Below are 16,668 nucleotides of genomic sequence, written 5' to 3' on the forward strand. Positions count from 1 at the left end.
CTATTTTCCTACAAAGAGAATTCTACTTCTATGAAATAAAAATATTTCCCCCATAATTTTACACAGGGAACAAATAAATAATACAAATGATAGGGAAGGAATAGAAGTGAAACACAAAGACAAAATTTAAAATGGATTTCTGATAAGATTTCAAAAAGAAATTGCAATTTAAACTGCATTAATTAGTATATCAAAATGTGCTAGAAAATGAACATACAGAGATACAGTTTTGAGAATAACAGAAAGAATGTATCCATCACATAAGGAATCACCATAAAATAAAGGAAATACAGAAGCAAAAGTGCCGTTGAAAGCAGGGCAATGATAGGAACATTCACTGGGTTTTGGTCACTCCTGGAGGCCAAGAACAATGCCAGGGTCATTGCATGTAGCTCATTCATAGCTAGATCTTTCTTCTGCTTCAGTTTATAGATTCACTGGATTCTTTTTTTCTTTTTATTGAGGAAGATTAGCACCAAGCTAACATCTGTTCCCAATCCTCCTCATTTTTTGCTGGGGAAGATTCACTCTGAGTTAACATCTATGCCAGTCTTCCTCTATTTTGTATGTGGGTCGCCACCACAGTGTGGCTGACGAGTGGTGTAGGTCCATACCCGGAATCTGAACCCGCAAACCCAGGCTGCCAAAGTGGAATGTGCTGAACTTAACCACTATGCCACAGGGCTGGCCCTTCATTGGATTCTTTTATGATACAAGTCCATGGATGAGATGCAGCCATTAGCTGACACAGCACTGTGTTTGCAAACAAAATAAAATAACTCCCTGGATGTATTTTTTCTGTTCTCTACAAAGAAAAGACAAGATTTTCCAGATTAAGTCAAATGTATACATGTCAAATGTATGCATCACACTTGTGAAAAATGAAGAAATTCTCTCACTAATTCTGGAAAAAGAATTGTTTCCCCACCAGAAAATGGAAGGCTACTTGGCAAAATTAGCAACAAAACGAAACGAAAAAGTTGAATAGTATGAGAGAAAATCAAATTGTCTCAAAATCTTTCCCCCTTTTCCCATCCAGATTAATTTATTTCTAGAAAGGACTGTTTTGTGTCTTTATAAAGTTTTCTTTTTCCTCCCCACTTAGATACTTGGAGAAGAAACGTCTTTGCTTTCCTCGGTTCTTCTTTGTCTCCGACCCTGCCCTTCTGGAGATTCTGGGTCAGGCATCAGACACGCACACTATACAAGCCCATTTGCTGAATGTGTTTGACAACATTAAAACTGTCAAGTTCCATGAAAAGGTTTGCCTGATTCTAATTGCTGGCCAGCAATTACCGTATCTTAGAATCTCAGCTGTCTTTATTAAATAGCTCTCTAATATTGTGTTTACAAAGGATTACTTCCCTGCCCATGAACTCTCAGCCAGTGGCTAAAACCAAACTTTCGGGCCCAATTTGCCTTCAGAACTATGTGATTTCTTAATAGTCAAAGCGTTGATTTGAATAACAAATAGTTTAAATATGGTTAGGAATGCACTGTATGTAGCATTCATGGTTTTACATGCCAAGTTAGCTGTTTAGAAATTCAACAAAACAAAGAAACCGTTTGCTCATAAAATAGTGCCTTGACTAAACAGAATTGATTAGATTGTTTTAGGCTTCAGGAGTTTTTGGCATGATGGTCTTCCCTGTTTTTCATCATGCATGATTGATACTTCTTTTTTTAAACACTCTGAAGAAGTTTCTAGAATCATGGAGTTGTATGGGACCCAAAAAAGATCATTCAACGTGAGGGAGACTCCATTTGCACAGCTGCCAGAAGATATTGTCTAATCCATCCCTTTACTCAAAATTCCCTAGTTAAGTGACCCTTCCGGCTTGATAGTGTATCCAGTTCCCCTCTGGAGCTCCATACAAACCCTTGGTATCATTCATTTATTCATCCTAGCATGCAATTTGTGTTTGTTGAGCAACTACCATGTACCAGATGCCATGCTTAACAATGGCAGTATACCATCCTCATGGAACCTGTGCTCTCGTGGAGTCCAGAGAGTGCCATTAGTGCAGTGGTAGAGCTATTCCATTGTAAGCAATTAAAAGACAGTCATTTAAGTTCAAGCCCATTGCTCTGTGCCAGGCATTAGGCCAGTCTTGAGGTTCCAAGGAAGAATATATCATAATCAAAGTAAAGTCATTTTTATGCAGCACAGCATTCAAGAGAAATTTGGTAAATAAACTCTTGGTAATTTTGGACGTGCTGTGCTCGTATTATGCACAAGGAGCGTGGGAATGCCCATCGGGGAGCCCCACCCTGGGTGTAAGGTGTAAGAGAAGGCCCCTGCTGGAGAATGGGGTGTTGAACTGAGTTTTGAAGGCGAGTGGAACATAACCAGGCAGGGAGAGAAGAGACGCATGGTCCCTTCAGAAGGAGGGGCATGTGCAAGGGCCTGGAGTTGTGGGCAGCTAGGAGGTCAGAAGTGTGGCTACGTGAGGGAATGTATTGGTTTCCTAGGGACCACTCTGGGTGAAAACAACAGAAATGTAGTCTCTCACAGTTCTGGAGGCTAGAAGTCTGAACTAAGGTGTTGGCAGGGTTGTTTCCTACTGGAGGATTGGAGGAGAAATCTGTTCCATGCCCCTCTCCTAGTTTCTGGTGGCCGTCGGCAATCCTTGGTGTTCCTTGGCTTGTAGACACATCACTTCGATCCCTGCTTTTGTCTTCGCACGACCTTCACCCTGTGTGTCTGCGTCTTTGTGTCTAAATTTCTTTCTTCTTATAAGGGCACCGGTCATTGGATTAGGGTCCGCCCTCATCCAGTATGACGTCATCTTAACTTGATACTATCTGTAAAGACTCTGTTTCCAAATAAGGTCATATTCACTGGTATCAGGGCTTAGGACTTCAACATATATTTTTTGGGCACACATTTTAACCCACAACAGGGAGGGATGAGCAAAGGAAGAAGGAGGCATGGACCAGATTCCAAAAGGCCAAGTGCATCATACTATAGAATTCTACTTCATTGTAAATGGGACAAAAGGCATGGGAGGTTTTTCAGCAGGGCAGTGACCTGATTCGTGTTTCAGAAAGATTGTCTGGCTCAGTGTAGGAGTTGGAATAGAAGGCAGCAAGGTAACCAGTGTCAGAAGTGATTGCAAAGTCAGGTTGGAAAAGGCTGAGCCGCTACAACAAAGCCTTGACGAAGGGAAGACAGTGTGGATTCTAATGGTTTAGAATCAATGTTTCCTGTAGATCTACTTGACGTGTGGGTTGAAAGTGGGGATTGAATCAGCCAGGAAGTTCTTCCTGCTGTTTGCTCACGTCCTTCTGTGATGGCACCGGGCCTTCACGGTCCTCCAGTGAAGCTTCCTACTCTCGTTTTACATGGAATATAATTTAAACATCCTTGTTTTTAGACTCTATTCATAGCAATGACTTCTTAAAATAGCATTGCTTTTTTTTTTAAAGATTTTATTTTTTTTCCTTTTTCTCCCCAAAGCCCCCCGGTACATAGTTGTATATTCTTCGTTGTGGATCCTTCTAGTTGTGGCATGTGGGACGCTGCCTCAGCGTGGTTTGATGAGCAGTGCCATGTCCGCGCCCAGGATTCGAACCAACGAAACACTGGGCCGCCTGCAGCGGAGCGCGCGAACTTAACCACTCGGCCACGGGGCCAGCCCAAAATAGCATTGCTTTTTGTTGTTGTTCTTGTTGCCATAAGGTTTTTACAACCAGGGGCAGATCTTGATGTTGTGTGTCCTAAGTCTTATAAAATTATAAATACAAATTTATGTTCAGGACCTAGAAGGATCTGTGCAGGTGAGGAGCCCTGAAGCTTCAGATCAGCTTGCTTCTTGGTAGACCACTTCTGTCTACAACTAAGGAGGGTTTAGTTAATACAGGACTAAATCTGAGCCCAAGGGAACAATCTTTCACTTACTGAAAAACAAAAACAGCCAGAAACATTTGTATTTACTTTATGGTTTGCGTTATTTTGTTTAGTTGGTGTGGACAGACTGTGAGGTGGATAGGGAAGTAAACAGGAATGATTTTGAGGGATTAATTAGAGGTAGGAAACCTGGCCTCAGAGATGTGTCCTCCGTCACCGTCAGTGAATTGCAGAGCCTCATTTGAACCCATGTTTTAGAACTTCAAACACCATGCTGTTCTCCTTATGCCTTACTGCATGGAAACTGAAGTGAAATGACCAGGTTTGGAGCTGGGTTAGAATTAGAAGACATTACGTGCAACCAAGAGCTCCTGTCAAGAGCACCCTGTTTAGTACAGAATCGGAATTACCTCGTAAGGTGTTTGCATTGATCACATTGGCCCGGTCATTGCTGATGTCAACTTGATAAGCTTGTGATATGGATGACAGGCTCTTAGAGAGTCCCATTTCATTTGGGAAAGTTTAGAGATCTTTTGATCATCACGTTTGTATTGAATATTTCTCCTAGAAAACAAATTTTCCCTCTCAAGTATAGACTGTTTAGAATTGATTTAGTATTCTCTTCTCAATTTCATGGATAACTTTTTTATTGCTTTGGAATTGATTTAATATCGTATTTTCCCTTTTATTTTGTATTCTGTCACTTAACATTCTATGGGAAGGATAACATTGACAAGAGGGCAATGGAGGATTCATTCTTTTTATGAATATAGCTATTTCTTTTGGCTTCTAACATAGATCTATGATCGCATTCTGTCAATTTCCTCCCGAGAGGGTGAGACGATTGAATTGAATAAACCTGTGATGGCAGAGGGCAATGTGGAAGTTTGGCTTAATTCTCTCTTGGAGGAATCTCAGTCCTCATTACATCTTGTGATTCGCCAGGCAGCTGCAATTATTCAAGAAACAGGTTTCCAACTGATTGAATTTCTTTCTTCCTTCCCTGCTCAGGTCAGTGTATTGAAATTGGAGTATTTTTCACAGAATAGTCATTTTAGATCTCATACATTGTCTATTGTAAACTACTCAACTGACTATAATTTAACTCTGGACCAATATGAAGATTTTTATAAGGATTTTTTAAATATAGATAAGTTTAAAGATTTCAACTATAGATTATTTGGTTATATATACATATATACACACACATATATATGTATATATGTGTGTTTATATTGCAGAGATATTTGATATATTTTCTTTAACTTAAAAATTTTTCCCTACTGAATGTCTTTAGTATACATATCAAAAAAATGCACTGAGTGTATGCTTTACCAGAAAAATTAGAAATATATTTCATCATTAGAATACAGAAAATGATGTTTTCTTAGTCATGTGATCAATAAAGATTTTCTGGGTATCTGCATGTGTAAACCCTGTCTTAGTTTAGGGAAAGCAGGATTAAGACTTATTTTTCCCCTGCCAGTAACATAAAATCTATCTAGGGAGAAATTTGACTTAAACAATAAAGGACTTAAAATTACAAGAAAAAAATTATTAACACATCCTGAATCTGTACATATTTAATTGTCAGGTAAGCAATATGAATAGAGTTTCTATAGGTTTTGAAGCAACATATCAAGTGGATGTGGTCAAGGATGACTTTACATTTGGATAATAATCAAAACTTTTCACTATGTTGTAATTTCTATTTAAATATATTCGTATGCCATACACACTCATGAAGCCTTTTATTTCCATAAGGTGGGATTATTAGGAATTCAAATGATATGGACACGGGATTCAGAAGAAGCCCTTAGAAATGCCAAGTTTGATAAAAAAATCATGCAGAAAACCAATCAGTCTTTCCTGGAGCTACTGAATAGCTTGATAGACATCACAACAAAGGATCTGAGTTCCATGGAACGAGTTAAATATGAGACTTTGATTACTATTCATGTGCACCAAAGGGATATCTTCGATGACCTGGTAAATGCTTTCTAAATGCTGTGGCATATACACAGAAGCAAACATGAGACCCTGTCTGTGTTTACCCACCAGAATTAGTTTGAGTGAATTCAAAGAAAAGGTTAAATTCAGGCAAAGTCATCTTCATGATGAGAGCTTGTTTGTCAGATTTTCTTTCTAGTCTTCAGCTGAAATTTCAGTCAAATTCCCATGATCTCTGTTAAGATGTTATTGAGGCAATTAGGTTTTATTTTGAAATTCTTTATGTGATGATTTTTAATGAGAAAATGTCATGCAGCATCCTGAAAAGCTTTGATTCGTCTTGTGTTCCTCTTAGTTATTAATTGAAGATGACCAGTTTCTTGCTACAGAAGTAAGAAGTAACGTTGCTCCTAGAGCCGCTCAGTACTCCCGTGAAGGCTTTTGAGAAATCACATCTTTAACAAGTTTTGCTACGTTTCATGTCATTGATTGTAAATAGTCTTTCCTAATATAGTTGGTGACATTCAGGTGTCGTGCAGATTTTTTCCTTTAAAAGAAAACAGGGTGGACAAGAATTTAATAGTTATAGAAAATAGGAAATGTGAAAAGAAATGAAATTTGTCCTCTACTATAAAATACCACGTTAGATAAGAGGCAAGAAGCTCTTATTTTCATAATACTTTTCTGGATGGTGTCTCACCCCATTATGTAGAAAAGATTAGGAAAGACTGGTTCTGATGTAATGGAAATGAAGGCAGCACATCCATGCTGTTGAGTGCTAATCTCCTCTCTTAATAGTTAAGTACACTATTTGCCTCTGAGAAATAAAGGGCTCAGGGTAATTTTAGATTTCTTATTTGTCAAAGAAAAATGATTAAAGTGGCTTAAAATTTTGGTTAAAAAATTCAGACAAAAGCATTGCTGGGCAATAACTTGCCATTTTGATGTTAGAAATTTTGGCCCTCTGCAAATCCTAGGAAAAATAATTAATGGATTTAAAAAAACCCAACAGTGTACTTTATTGTAATCATAAGAGATGCCTTTTTCCTAATGAGATTGTTTGGTTCTGTCTTTGTATGCCAAAACATGTTTTTCATAGGCTGTATTTCATGGTTAGCACTATGGCATTTGGCATTTAAGGGTGGAATCTAAGAAATGAATATCTTACTATTAAAAATATATCATGCTCTTTAAATTAGGAGGCACAATTAGAGATTTCTCTTGAATTTTCACATCCCCATATCTTCTAAAGCATGTTTTTTGCTGATCAGTAAGTGAATGGGTTGGATGGTGATGTAGTTGACATCTCTGAACTAGTTGGGCTGTCTTTGAGTTCCGTTTACTTCATGTTACGGTCTACTTGAATGCTAATGTACATATTTCATAAATGACTCTCATCTCAGTTTTAACATATACCTTTTGCATTTCAGTGTCACATGCATATCAAGAGCCCTACAGACTTTGAGTGGCTGAAACAGTGCAGATTTTATTTTAACGAAGATTCTGACAAGATGACGATTCACATCACTGACGTGGCTTTCACATACCAGAATGAATTTTTAGGCTGCACTGACAGGCTTGTCATAACTCCGCTCACAGACAGGTGATGGCAGGATTCTATGATTCCACAACCTCTCTCCTCCTGCCCCTCCGAAATTTTTTTCTCTGCAGTTACTCAGGGGATTTCTCCTTAATGTCTCTTTAGGATTTATAAACTCTTTTATACCAAAGTCTTTGAAATTCAGTATTTTTAGTTTTACGTGTGTCTTCACGTGGGATTTAAGTTTGTGTTTGAAACAGACATTGCTTCCTTTGCCTTTGGGCTTATAGAGGCAAAGTTTAAATGACCTCAGTGGGCATCAAATGGGCAAGAAAGGGAATTAATTGCTATGTGTCAATAGGTGCGAATAGCAGTGGGTCTTGAGGGCTGCTTTGGGGCCTGTGGCACCTGTTGTCATTACAGAGACAATACAATTAAGATGGATTTTTAGTAGGAAAAAAATTGAGTATCAATGCAGGTGAAAAGCGATGGGGAGGCCATTGGCCTGGACATCTGGAGTTCTTGGTTTTGCCCTCTGCCTGTTATTTACCAACTGCATTAGCTGGAGCCACCATGCCACTTCCCTGGACTCAGTTTCCTCATCTGTAAGATGAATTGGACTATTTCCAAGGGTCCTTCCATGGCTATCATTCTGTAGTTCATTTAGTCTAATTTGAACTTTGTGGGATCAGCCAATTGCATAAGCTCTGTTCAGGCATCCATTGAATACATAATTTGGACAAAACGGCTGAGCATTAAAATTAATGTTTGGCCTAAGTAGAAGCTGAAGCTGAATATCAACTTTTTCACAATTGAACCTCTGGGCAATACATTAGACTGAAAATATCAGACCAAACGTAAAAGTTTGATGTAATAGTGCTGTCAACTGCTAGATTGTTCCTTCTGCTCATTCATGATACTAAATGACGCGCTCACTTTCAACTGAGAATGCAGGATTTTGTTGTGTGTCATTTTCCACTAGCATTTTCGCATCCTCATACTATTTATATTCCTTCTTATGTCTGGGTTCAAGATGATTTTTCCTGGCTGCTGTCGGACATCCTTTTGGAGTTTTTCTCTTTGTTTTGAAACGGCGAGGTGGATAATTACAAAATGTGAAGAATTCCTTGAAACACTTGGGGCTTAGGCAGTTATTTCACACCTTTTTTCTTCTCAAGACTCCAGCACTTCCCTCCCTTCCCCTCTCTCTACCGAAGGCCTCTTTCTTATTTTATTGAGAAGATGGGTGCTATCACAGGAGAGAACACACATTCATTTCCCATGGTCATGTCTGCTCACCAAGCCAGCTGTCCTCATGCAGTTGGCTTTCTCTCCTGGTCCTCAGGATAGATTTTGTGCTGCCATCCAAGGCCAACACGTCCACCAACACAGTTATTTCCTCTCTGGGAGCATCATCAATTTTCTCTTTCTACTGGATCATTTTCATCAATGTACAAATATGCTGTAATTGCCTCCAGAAAGAAAATCCTACTGTGAACTCTCCGATTTCCTTTGCATTTCTGTGCTCCCATCAAAGCTCCTCAAAGTACAATTTCTCTCCACCTATTTTACCCTGAATTCACTCCAGGCAGTCCCTCTGTGTTAGTTTCCTATTGCTGCCATAACAAATTACCAAACATTTAGAAGCTTAAACGACACGAATCAGTTATTTCACAGTTCCGTATGTCAGAAGTCTGCTGCCTGTTTTCTTGGGCTGACTTCAGGTCTGTCTGTAGGACTGTGCTCCTTCCTGGAGCCTCTAGGGGAGAATTCATTTCCTGCTCTTTCAGGTTGTTGGCAGAATTCCTCTTCTTGCAGTTGCAGGACCTATGTCCCTGTTTTCTTGCTGACTGTCAGCTGAGGGCTGTTCCAAACTTCTGGAGGCTGCAGCATTCCTTGACTCATGGCCCTCTTCTTCCATCATCACAGCCAGCAAAGCTGGGTTGAGACCCTTTCATGCTTCCCATCTCTCCTCCTTCTTCTGTCTCACGTCTCTGGCCCACTCTTCTGCCTCCCTCTTCCCCTTCTAAGGACGCGTGAGATTAAATTCGTTCTGCCCGGTAATCCAGGATAATCTCCCCATCTCAAGGTCGTTAACATTAATTACATCTGCAAGACTCTTTAGCCACGTAAGGTAACATATTTACAGGTTCTGGAGAGTAGAAGGTGGATATCTTTGGGGGCATCATTCTTCTCCCTATCCCACTTTCTTCCCCCTCTCTGGTGAGATGTCACCCAGAACTTCATGTTGCTGAATCCAATGGTCATTTCTAGTTCTCATCTTCCTTGTCTCATCAGCAGCATTTGCACAGTTGGTCACTCTTTCCTTTTTGATACACTTTCTTCGCTCAGCTTCCAGGACACCATGCTCACTGTTCTGGTTGTCTCTTTGTACCCTCTCCTTCTGGGTCCTCTTCATCTTCCTGACCTCTAAACCTAGAACATGCCAGGACTCTTCTTGTCTCCATCTACACTCACTCCTTAGTTGATCTCACGTGGCTTTAAATAGCTTCTAGATGTTGACTTCCCAATCTCTGCACCCAGCTAAGCCTTCTCCCCTGAACTCCAGACACATACATCCACTTGCCTACGCCATATCTTTACTTGGATGCTTACAGGGAATTCACACTTAACACATTTGATTGTCCCCCACAAACTCACCCTGCTGCCATCTTCTCCATTTTAGCAAATGGCATTTCCATCCTTCAGTTGCTCAAGCCAAAATCCTTGGAGCATCCTTGATGGCTTTCTTTCTCTCTCACCTCATTATGCAATCTATCATCAAGTTTGGTCAGCACCACTTTCAGAATTCATCTAGAGTGTGGCCACTTTTCACCTCTTTGCTGTTATCACGCTAGTCTAAGCCACCGTCATCTCTAGCCTGGATTATTGCAATAGACTTTTAACTGCTCTCCCTGCCTCTGTCATTGTCCCTGTACAGCCTATTCTGAATTCAGACACTGGAATATAAGTCGTATCCTATCATCTCTTTGCCTTAATTCCTCCACTATCTTTCCATCTCACCCACAGTAAAAGTCAGTGTCCTCACCTTGGCCTACAGGGTCCGGCATGATCTGACACCCGTGACTTCTCTGTCTCTCCTTCCTCATTCAGCTCCAGCCACTTTCTCCTTGGTTATTCCTTGAGCAGCTCCAGCACACTTCTGCCTCAGGGCCCTTGCACTTGATGTTCCCTTGACCTGGAACTCTTTTCCCTTCAATATGGCATATCTTGCTTCCTCACCTCTCAGGTCTCTGCCTAAATGTCACTTTGGTGAGGTCTTTGGACCCACCACATTTGAAACAGCAATCTCCGCACTCCCTACCCTCCTAACCAGCTTTATTTTTCCTGTTTCCTGTTTCCTGTTCTTAAATAATCTATTTCCTTCTTTTAGGAGGTCAGCTCTTTGAGGCATGGACTCCCTGTGATTTATTCACTGTACCTAGAAGAGTTCTGTCACATGTTTATATATATGTCAAAAATCTTTTTAATTTTTACGTATAGATATCAGACTATGCAAACTTCTCTGCAACTTGATTCTTTCACTGTATTTATTGTCTTGTACATTGCTCTGTATCAAAAACTGGAGAACTTTAAAAGCAAAGTGGTCTTGATAAGTATATAAGTGGAGGTGATTATGAAGTTTGTTTCAGCCTGTTTCACCCTAACTGTTCACTGGTTTGTTTTTCTCTAACTTGATTATGGGTGAAGTGAGTTACCAGGTTTTGCTGGCCATTGGGTTCCATTGCAAGTTTTGCTCCCCTTTTACAAAAGAATTCCTCACTAAAACTAATGCTTAAAAACAATGAAAGGCCAGAGGCATTGGCGTCTTGTCAGCCTTTCACCGACTGCCCTGAGAAAATTCAACAATGTTGGCAACATGGTATCTGGAAGCTCCATGTCATGTGGATGGAGTTGCAGATATTTTAGATGATAACATAGTCATTATAGTACACTAAAAACGTATAGCACCTTTCTCTGCACGCTTCTGGTGTTTTTCATGATCAGTCCTTCCTTCCACTTCTGAGAACAAGTAGAGAAGATTGGAATTGTTCTTACTACTGCGGTCTCTTTAGACAGAGGGCAGCAGAAGTCAAAGGCTGATAGAGGTATCTTATCTGCTTGATAAGAAATATAGACAGGTCTACAAACATGCATCTTTCTCTGATGGATTCTCACAGCTTCTGTGAGATATACCTGAGTGTTGGCCACTGGACTCTGCCCTTAACAGCTGTGTATTCTTGGCCAAAATGCATAACCTCTCTGATTCTCTTCATTTGGAATCATTTTGTAGACTAGTGGTAATATAAGTTGTACCCAGCACAGGGCCTAGCACTGAGTAAATGTTGGCCATTATTATTATTATTGTTGTTATGACTATTGTTTTTCTTAATCAGTGATAACACATTCTTTACCAACCTTCCTTGCGTTTCTCCTTCAGTGTGTTCTGTAATCAAAGAGTCTGTAACCAAACCAAGTTCTTGACAAAGAAAAACACCTTGCTGATTCGTTCACCGTAACTGCCTTAAAAAGTTTTTCAGCATTTTAGAATCTATGCTGTTTAAGAATAGGAGCCGAAAGCACTTCTGGTTTATGTGTGGTGAAATGCACCTAGAGTGCTGTGACTACTTAGTGCTGAAAGTGCTAATGAGCCCTGCGTCGGGGTTGGTCATTGTTCACTTGGCACTGTGGTCATATTCTGCGTCTCTGATTCCAGTAGCTATTGGGACAAGAGGAAACAGCTAAGATTGTATGGCTGGACTGGCACAAGCCACTTATTCAACCCATGTTCAGAGAGTACCAGGTGCCAGAGGTTCAGCAAGTCATTGGGGGTACAGGTGTGAAACAGACCCAGTTCCTGAGAGCAGAGGCCTTACGGCAGTCTAGCGGGTAGGCAAAAACTGAAATAGAGCTGCAAAAAGGCCACTAAATCACATAAAAGTTCAAACCCTGTCAAGAATGATGACATTTTTGAAAGCAGCAAAGAGATTGGAAAGGAAAGCAGAGAAGAGAGGGAGCGAGGTACACACATGTAGACTCTGGGGAGAGTCACAGAAACATGGGCATGAAGATGCTCTGGCAGATCCATGCTTGCCTCTGCAAGGCAAGCCCTAGAGGGTTTGGGTGCCAGCTTAGTGGTTACACTGAAGCCCCACGAAGCGGAGAAAGGGAGAGAGAAATCTCCTGGCATGCCTGCCCATTCTTGATGTACATGGGATGATTTCGTTCAGGCAATTTAACAACTTGTTCCTTCAGTTGAAGTATAAACCCAAATGATTCCAGTTATAAGGAGAGTTTGCCAGACAGAGCAGCTAGGTGGCCAGAGTTCCTGGAGATTAATTCCTTCCCATGACAGGGTGACGTGTTCTGGAGCCGGGTAGCGCAAGGGCTGGCAGCCAGACAGGGAGTCTCAGCTCTCCCACCACGATCCTGAGAAAAGTTGTTCCCTGTCTGTCAGCCTCTCTGCTCATCTGTAAAATGTGAAACATAACAGTAGCTTCCCTGCAGGGTTCTCTAGGGTGTAAGTGAGATAATGGGGTAGAGCACATCACGTTGGCTGTTATCATAGAGACTGTTCTGCAAGGGATAACAGAAGTGCAGTAGGAGAACCAAGCCCTTGGGTTACAGGCAAAGTCCAAGTGAGCTCAGGCATCCTCTTGATTTGATACCCCTGTGGTCTTCTCTGCATCTAGGCTCCACGCACATTCAGGGCAGAGTCATTTACTTGCCTTTCCTGGAACCTCTTTCCAATAAAATCGAGACCCCGGAGGACCTCCAGTTGGTGTGCTCTCTGTTTATGCCCACCCACCATGCTGGATAATCACTTTATTTCCTTTGAAATCTTTTTCAAGTCCAGATGAATGCTTTAGAGTTTGGCCATAGAAAGCCCTAGACTGCATCACTTTATAAATTGTCTCCTTTTATGTCACCAGGTATGCTAGGGAAACGAGTAATTTTGAGCAAGTTATCAGGTTAAATTTTTCCTTCGTAGGCATTCTTGTGTTCTCTCACCAAAATTTTTATTTCTTAATATCATATAGTAACATAGGGCAGATGGTATGTGCAGGTGTAGTAGATGCTCCCAGAAGTAGATTTAAGATGTGGTTATTTAACAGTGTGTGGTTTAAATCTTGTGGGATCAGTGGTCCCCAAGTGTGTCAGATTATCAACTCAGATTCAAAAGGGGATTAATCTACTTTAATGGTTCCCAATCTGTTTCCCAGAATACTATTCTTTAGATATTGGTGGTCTGTGGAAAAATTGCCAAATAAGTTTTGGAATGCTATGTACTATTTTTCATACTTGGAGATACTCAATATATATTATCATAAGAAAATCTGTTTAATCTTTTTAAAAAGGAGTTCTCAAATTTATTTGACCATAGACCACTTTTTTACCAAGTGTTAATATCCATAAGGATAAGTTTGTTTTAGGATGCAGTTTTGGAAATGTTATGTAGGGACAGTGGCCTGGATATTGTGTTTTTTAATTTCGCGTGGGTTTCAGTTCACTGTGATGTCTCACAAGTACATTCTGGATGCCTGTGGTATGGTTCTAGCGATGTCTCTACCATTCAAGGTGTTACATCACATTGGCTCAAGCTCTGGGAATGAGCATGGGGGGAGCCCCTGCTGGACCTGCAGGAACAGGCAAAACAGAAACTACCAAAGACATGGGACGATGTCTTGGGAAATACGTTGTGGTTTTCAATTGTTCGGACCAGATGGATTTCCGAGGACTTGGACGGATTTTTAAAGGTGAGGGTTATATATATTTTTTTATCTGATGAGAAATTTCAGTTAAAGTGGAATATCTTGTTAGGATTTATTTTTCAGCAATTGGCTACATTTTAGAATCATTTTTCAACTACCTAAAACTTTTTGGAAAATCTGTATCTTACCAGTGTTGTGTGAGTCACATGTCAATATCATTTGCCTTTTGTAATTTTTTTTATCACTGCAGGCTGGGTGTTTACAGATAAAGCGCCACATTGCAAGCTATTTTGGGGGGTGCTTTATGCGTGATCTATTCAATTTTATTTTTGAACAAAGTTGTCTCTGGCTTGTCTTGCAGCTGCGTAATGCCCTTTTCTTTGGCTTTCCAGAATTATATACTAATTGGATTTTCTATTTAATGTCCTTTCTAAGGACTGGCACAGTCTGGATCTTGGGGTTGTTTTGATGAATTTAATCGCATCGATCTACCAGTTCTCTCAGTTGCAGCCCAGCAAATTTCCATTATTCTGACATGTAAAAAGGAGCATAAAAAATCTTTTGTTTTTACTGATGGAGATAATGTGACTATGAACCCTGAATTTGGACTTTTTCTAACCATGGTAAGGAACCATACGAAGAGGTACTGAATTTCAGCCTCCTACCACAGACTTCTTTTCATGCATCTTCCTGGTCATATGTTGCCTATTTTCCATGAGTGAAAATTGGGACTGTAATTTTCATGCCTGATTTGAAAGCCTTTAGTGTTAAACAAAGCTCATATTAATATCTCATGATTTCGTCTCTCCACTTAAAAGGAGAGTGAGATAAGTAAATGAATTCTCTGCTTGTCATTCCAGATTTGTAGTATGTACATAATGAATCTTTCAGTATTAAGCTGGTGTGTGCTTGTCCCATGATTGTATCATTCCTCCTTGGGTTTTATTTTCGCACAGAATCCTGGCTATGCTGGGCGGCAGGAACTCCCTGAAAATTTGAAGATTAACTTTCGCTCTGTGGCCATGATGGTCCCTGACCGACAGATTATCATAAGGGTGAAGCTGGCTAGTTGTGGCTTCATTGATAACGTTGTTTTGGCAAGGAAGTTTTTCACACTCTACAAACTGTGTGAGGAGCAGCTTTCTAAGCAGGTGAGACATTCTGAAGATCTCTGTACTTACGCATGTTTAATTTTTCTGTTCAGTTAAATTTTCTCGTTTTGAAAAATCATGACTGGGGTTGTTGACAAAGTACCTTATTGATACAAAGTAGAAAGTTGTATCATTACTAAAATAATTTTATATTTTTCAGAATATATTTAATATTCTTACATTTTAAGTATTCAATATTTACAGTATAGAAATGAATACTATCTGAACTGATTAGTGAGCCAAAGAATTATGGATATTAATATTTATTCTTTTTCCCACCTGTACATTCATCATAATGTGTGTTATGTGTCCTCATGGTTTTCATGAACCTCTCAATCAATTTACTCTTCTCACTTCCAAGCTCACTCTGGTATTTGGCCAAGCTTTGGTAGTTATCTTTTGTCTGTTGTAACTTTCTTGCTAGTTTCCTGTACTGTTTATAGTAGCAAGTTCTGACATCATATGGTTTCAGCGTTAAGAGGCATGAAATGAATCGTATGTTACTTCTGTATTAGTTATCTATTGCTGTGTAACAGTGTTACCGCAAACTCACTGGCTTAAAACAATACACATTTCTCATTCCACAGTTTCTGTGGTCAGGAATCCTGGCACAGCTTGGCTGGTCCTCCGCTTAGAGTCTAACAGGGCTGCAATTGAGTCTTGGCCAGGGCTGTGTTTTCGTCTGATGCTTGACTGGGGAAAGATTTACTCCCGAGGTCGCTCAGATTGTTGGCAGGATTCTGTTCCTTGAGGCTGTAAGACTGAGGGATTCAGTTTCTTGCTGGTTGTCAGCTGGAGAAGGCCACCTTCAGTCCCCACAAGCTGTGTGCAGTTCTTTTGCCAAATGAGATTCCCCAACACGGCCACTTACTTTCTCAAAGTCAGCAGGAGAAAGAGCTTCCAGCAAGATGAGTGCTACAATCGATTGTATTAGGCAGGATTCTCCAAAGAAGTAGAACGAATAAGATATATATGTATACATATAAAGAGATTTATGATCAGATATTGCCTCAGGCAGTTATGGAGGCTAAGATGTCCCATGATCTGTCGTCTGCGAGCTAGAGACCCAGGAAAGCTGGTGGTGTAGTTTGAAGGCTTGATGGTGTAGATTCCAGTCCAAGTCTGAAGGCCAGAGAACCAGGGGCATTAAGGGCAGGAGAAGATTGATATCCCAGCTCAGTAGTTGGGCAGAGAGAGGGCGAATCCAACTTTTCTCCACCTTTCTGTTCTATTCAGGTCCTCAGCAGGTTGGATAGTGCCCACCCGCATTGGGAAGGGCCATCTTCTTTTCTCAGTCTACCAAATCAAATGCTGATCTCTTCCAGCAACTCCCTCACAGACACACCTGGAAATAATGTTTAATCATTTCTCTGGGTATCCCATGGCCCAGTCAAGTTGACACATAAAATTAACCATCACAAATCTAATGTAATGTGACCACATAATCACGTACATGTAATCAGA

The 16,668-nt window shown here is 40.4% G+C and overlaps 1 protein-coding gene across 2 annotated transcripts in view; it reads left to right on the plus strand.

The window, feature by feature from the left end:
- Positions 1-16,668, plus strand: part of DNAH5 (dynein axonemal heavy chain 5) — a 267,264-nt gene that overhangs the window by 125,044 nt on the left and 125,552 nt on the right. For both annotated transcript variants that reach the window (XM_070587179.1, XM_070587178.1), the window contains exons 32-38: positions 1,106-1,262; positions 4,649-4,861; positions 5,615-5,839; positions 7,231-7,403; positions 13,920-14,098; positions 14,489-14,676; positions 15,010-15,204. In XM_070587179.1, coding sequence (XP_070443280.1) covers positions 1,106-1,262; positions 4,649-4,861; positions 5,615-5,839; positions 7,231-7,403; positions 13,920-14,098; positions 14,489-14,676; positions 15,010-15,204 — 1,330 coding nt within the window. The remainder of the gene's footprint in view (positions 1-1,105; positions 1,263-4,648; positions 4,862-5,614; positions 5,840-7,230; positions 7,404-13,919; positions 14,099-14,488; positions 14,677-15,009; positions 15,205-16,668) is intronic.

Source organism: Equus przewalskii, chromosome 20 (genome assembly GCF_037783145.1).
Source record: "Equus przewalskii isolate Varuska chromosome 20, EquPr2, whole genome shotgun sequence".
Classification (NCBI taxonomy): domain Eukaryota; kingdom Metazoa; phylum Chordata; class Mammalia; order Perissodactyla; family Equidae; genus Equus; species Equus przewalskii.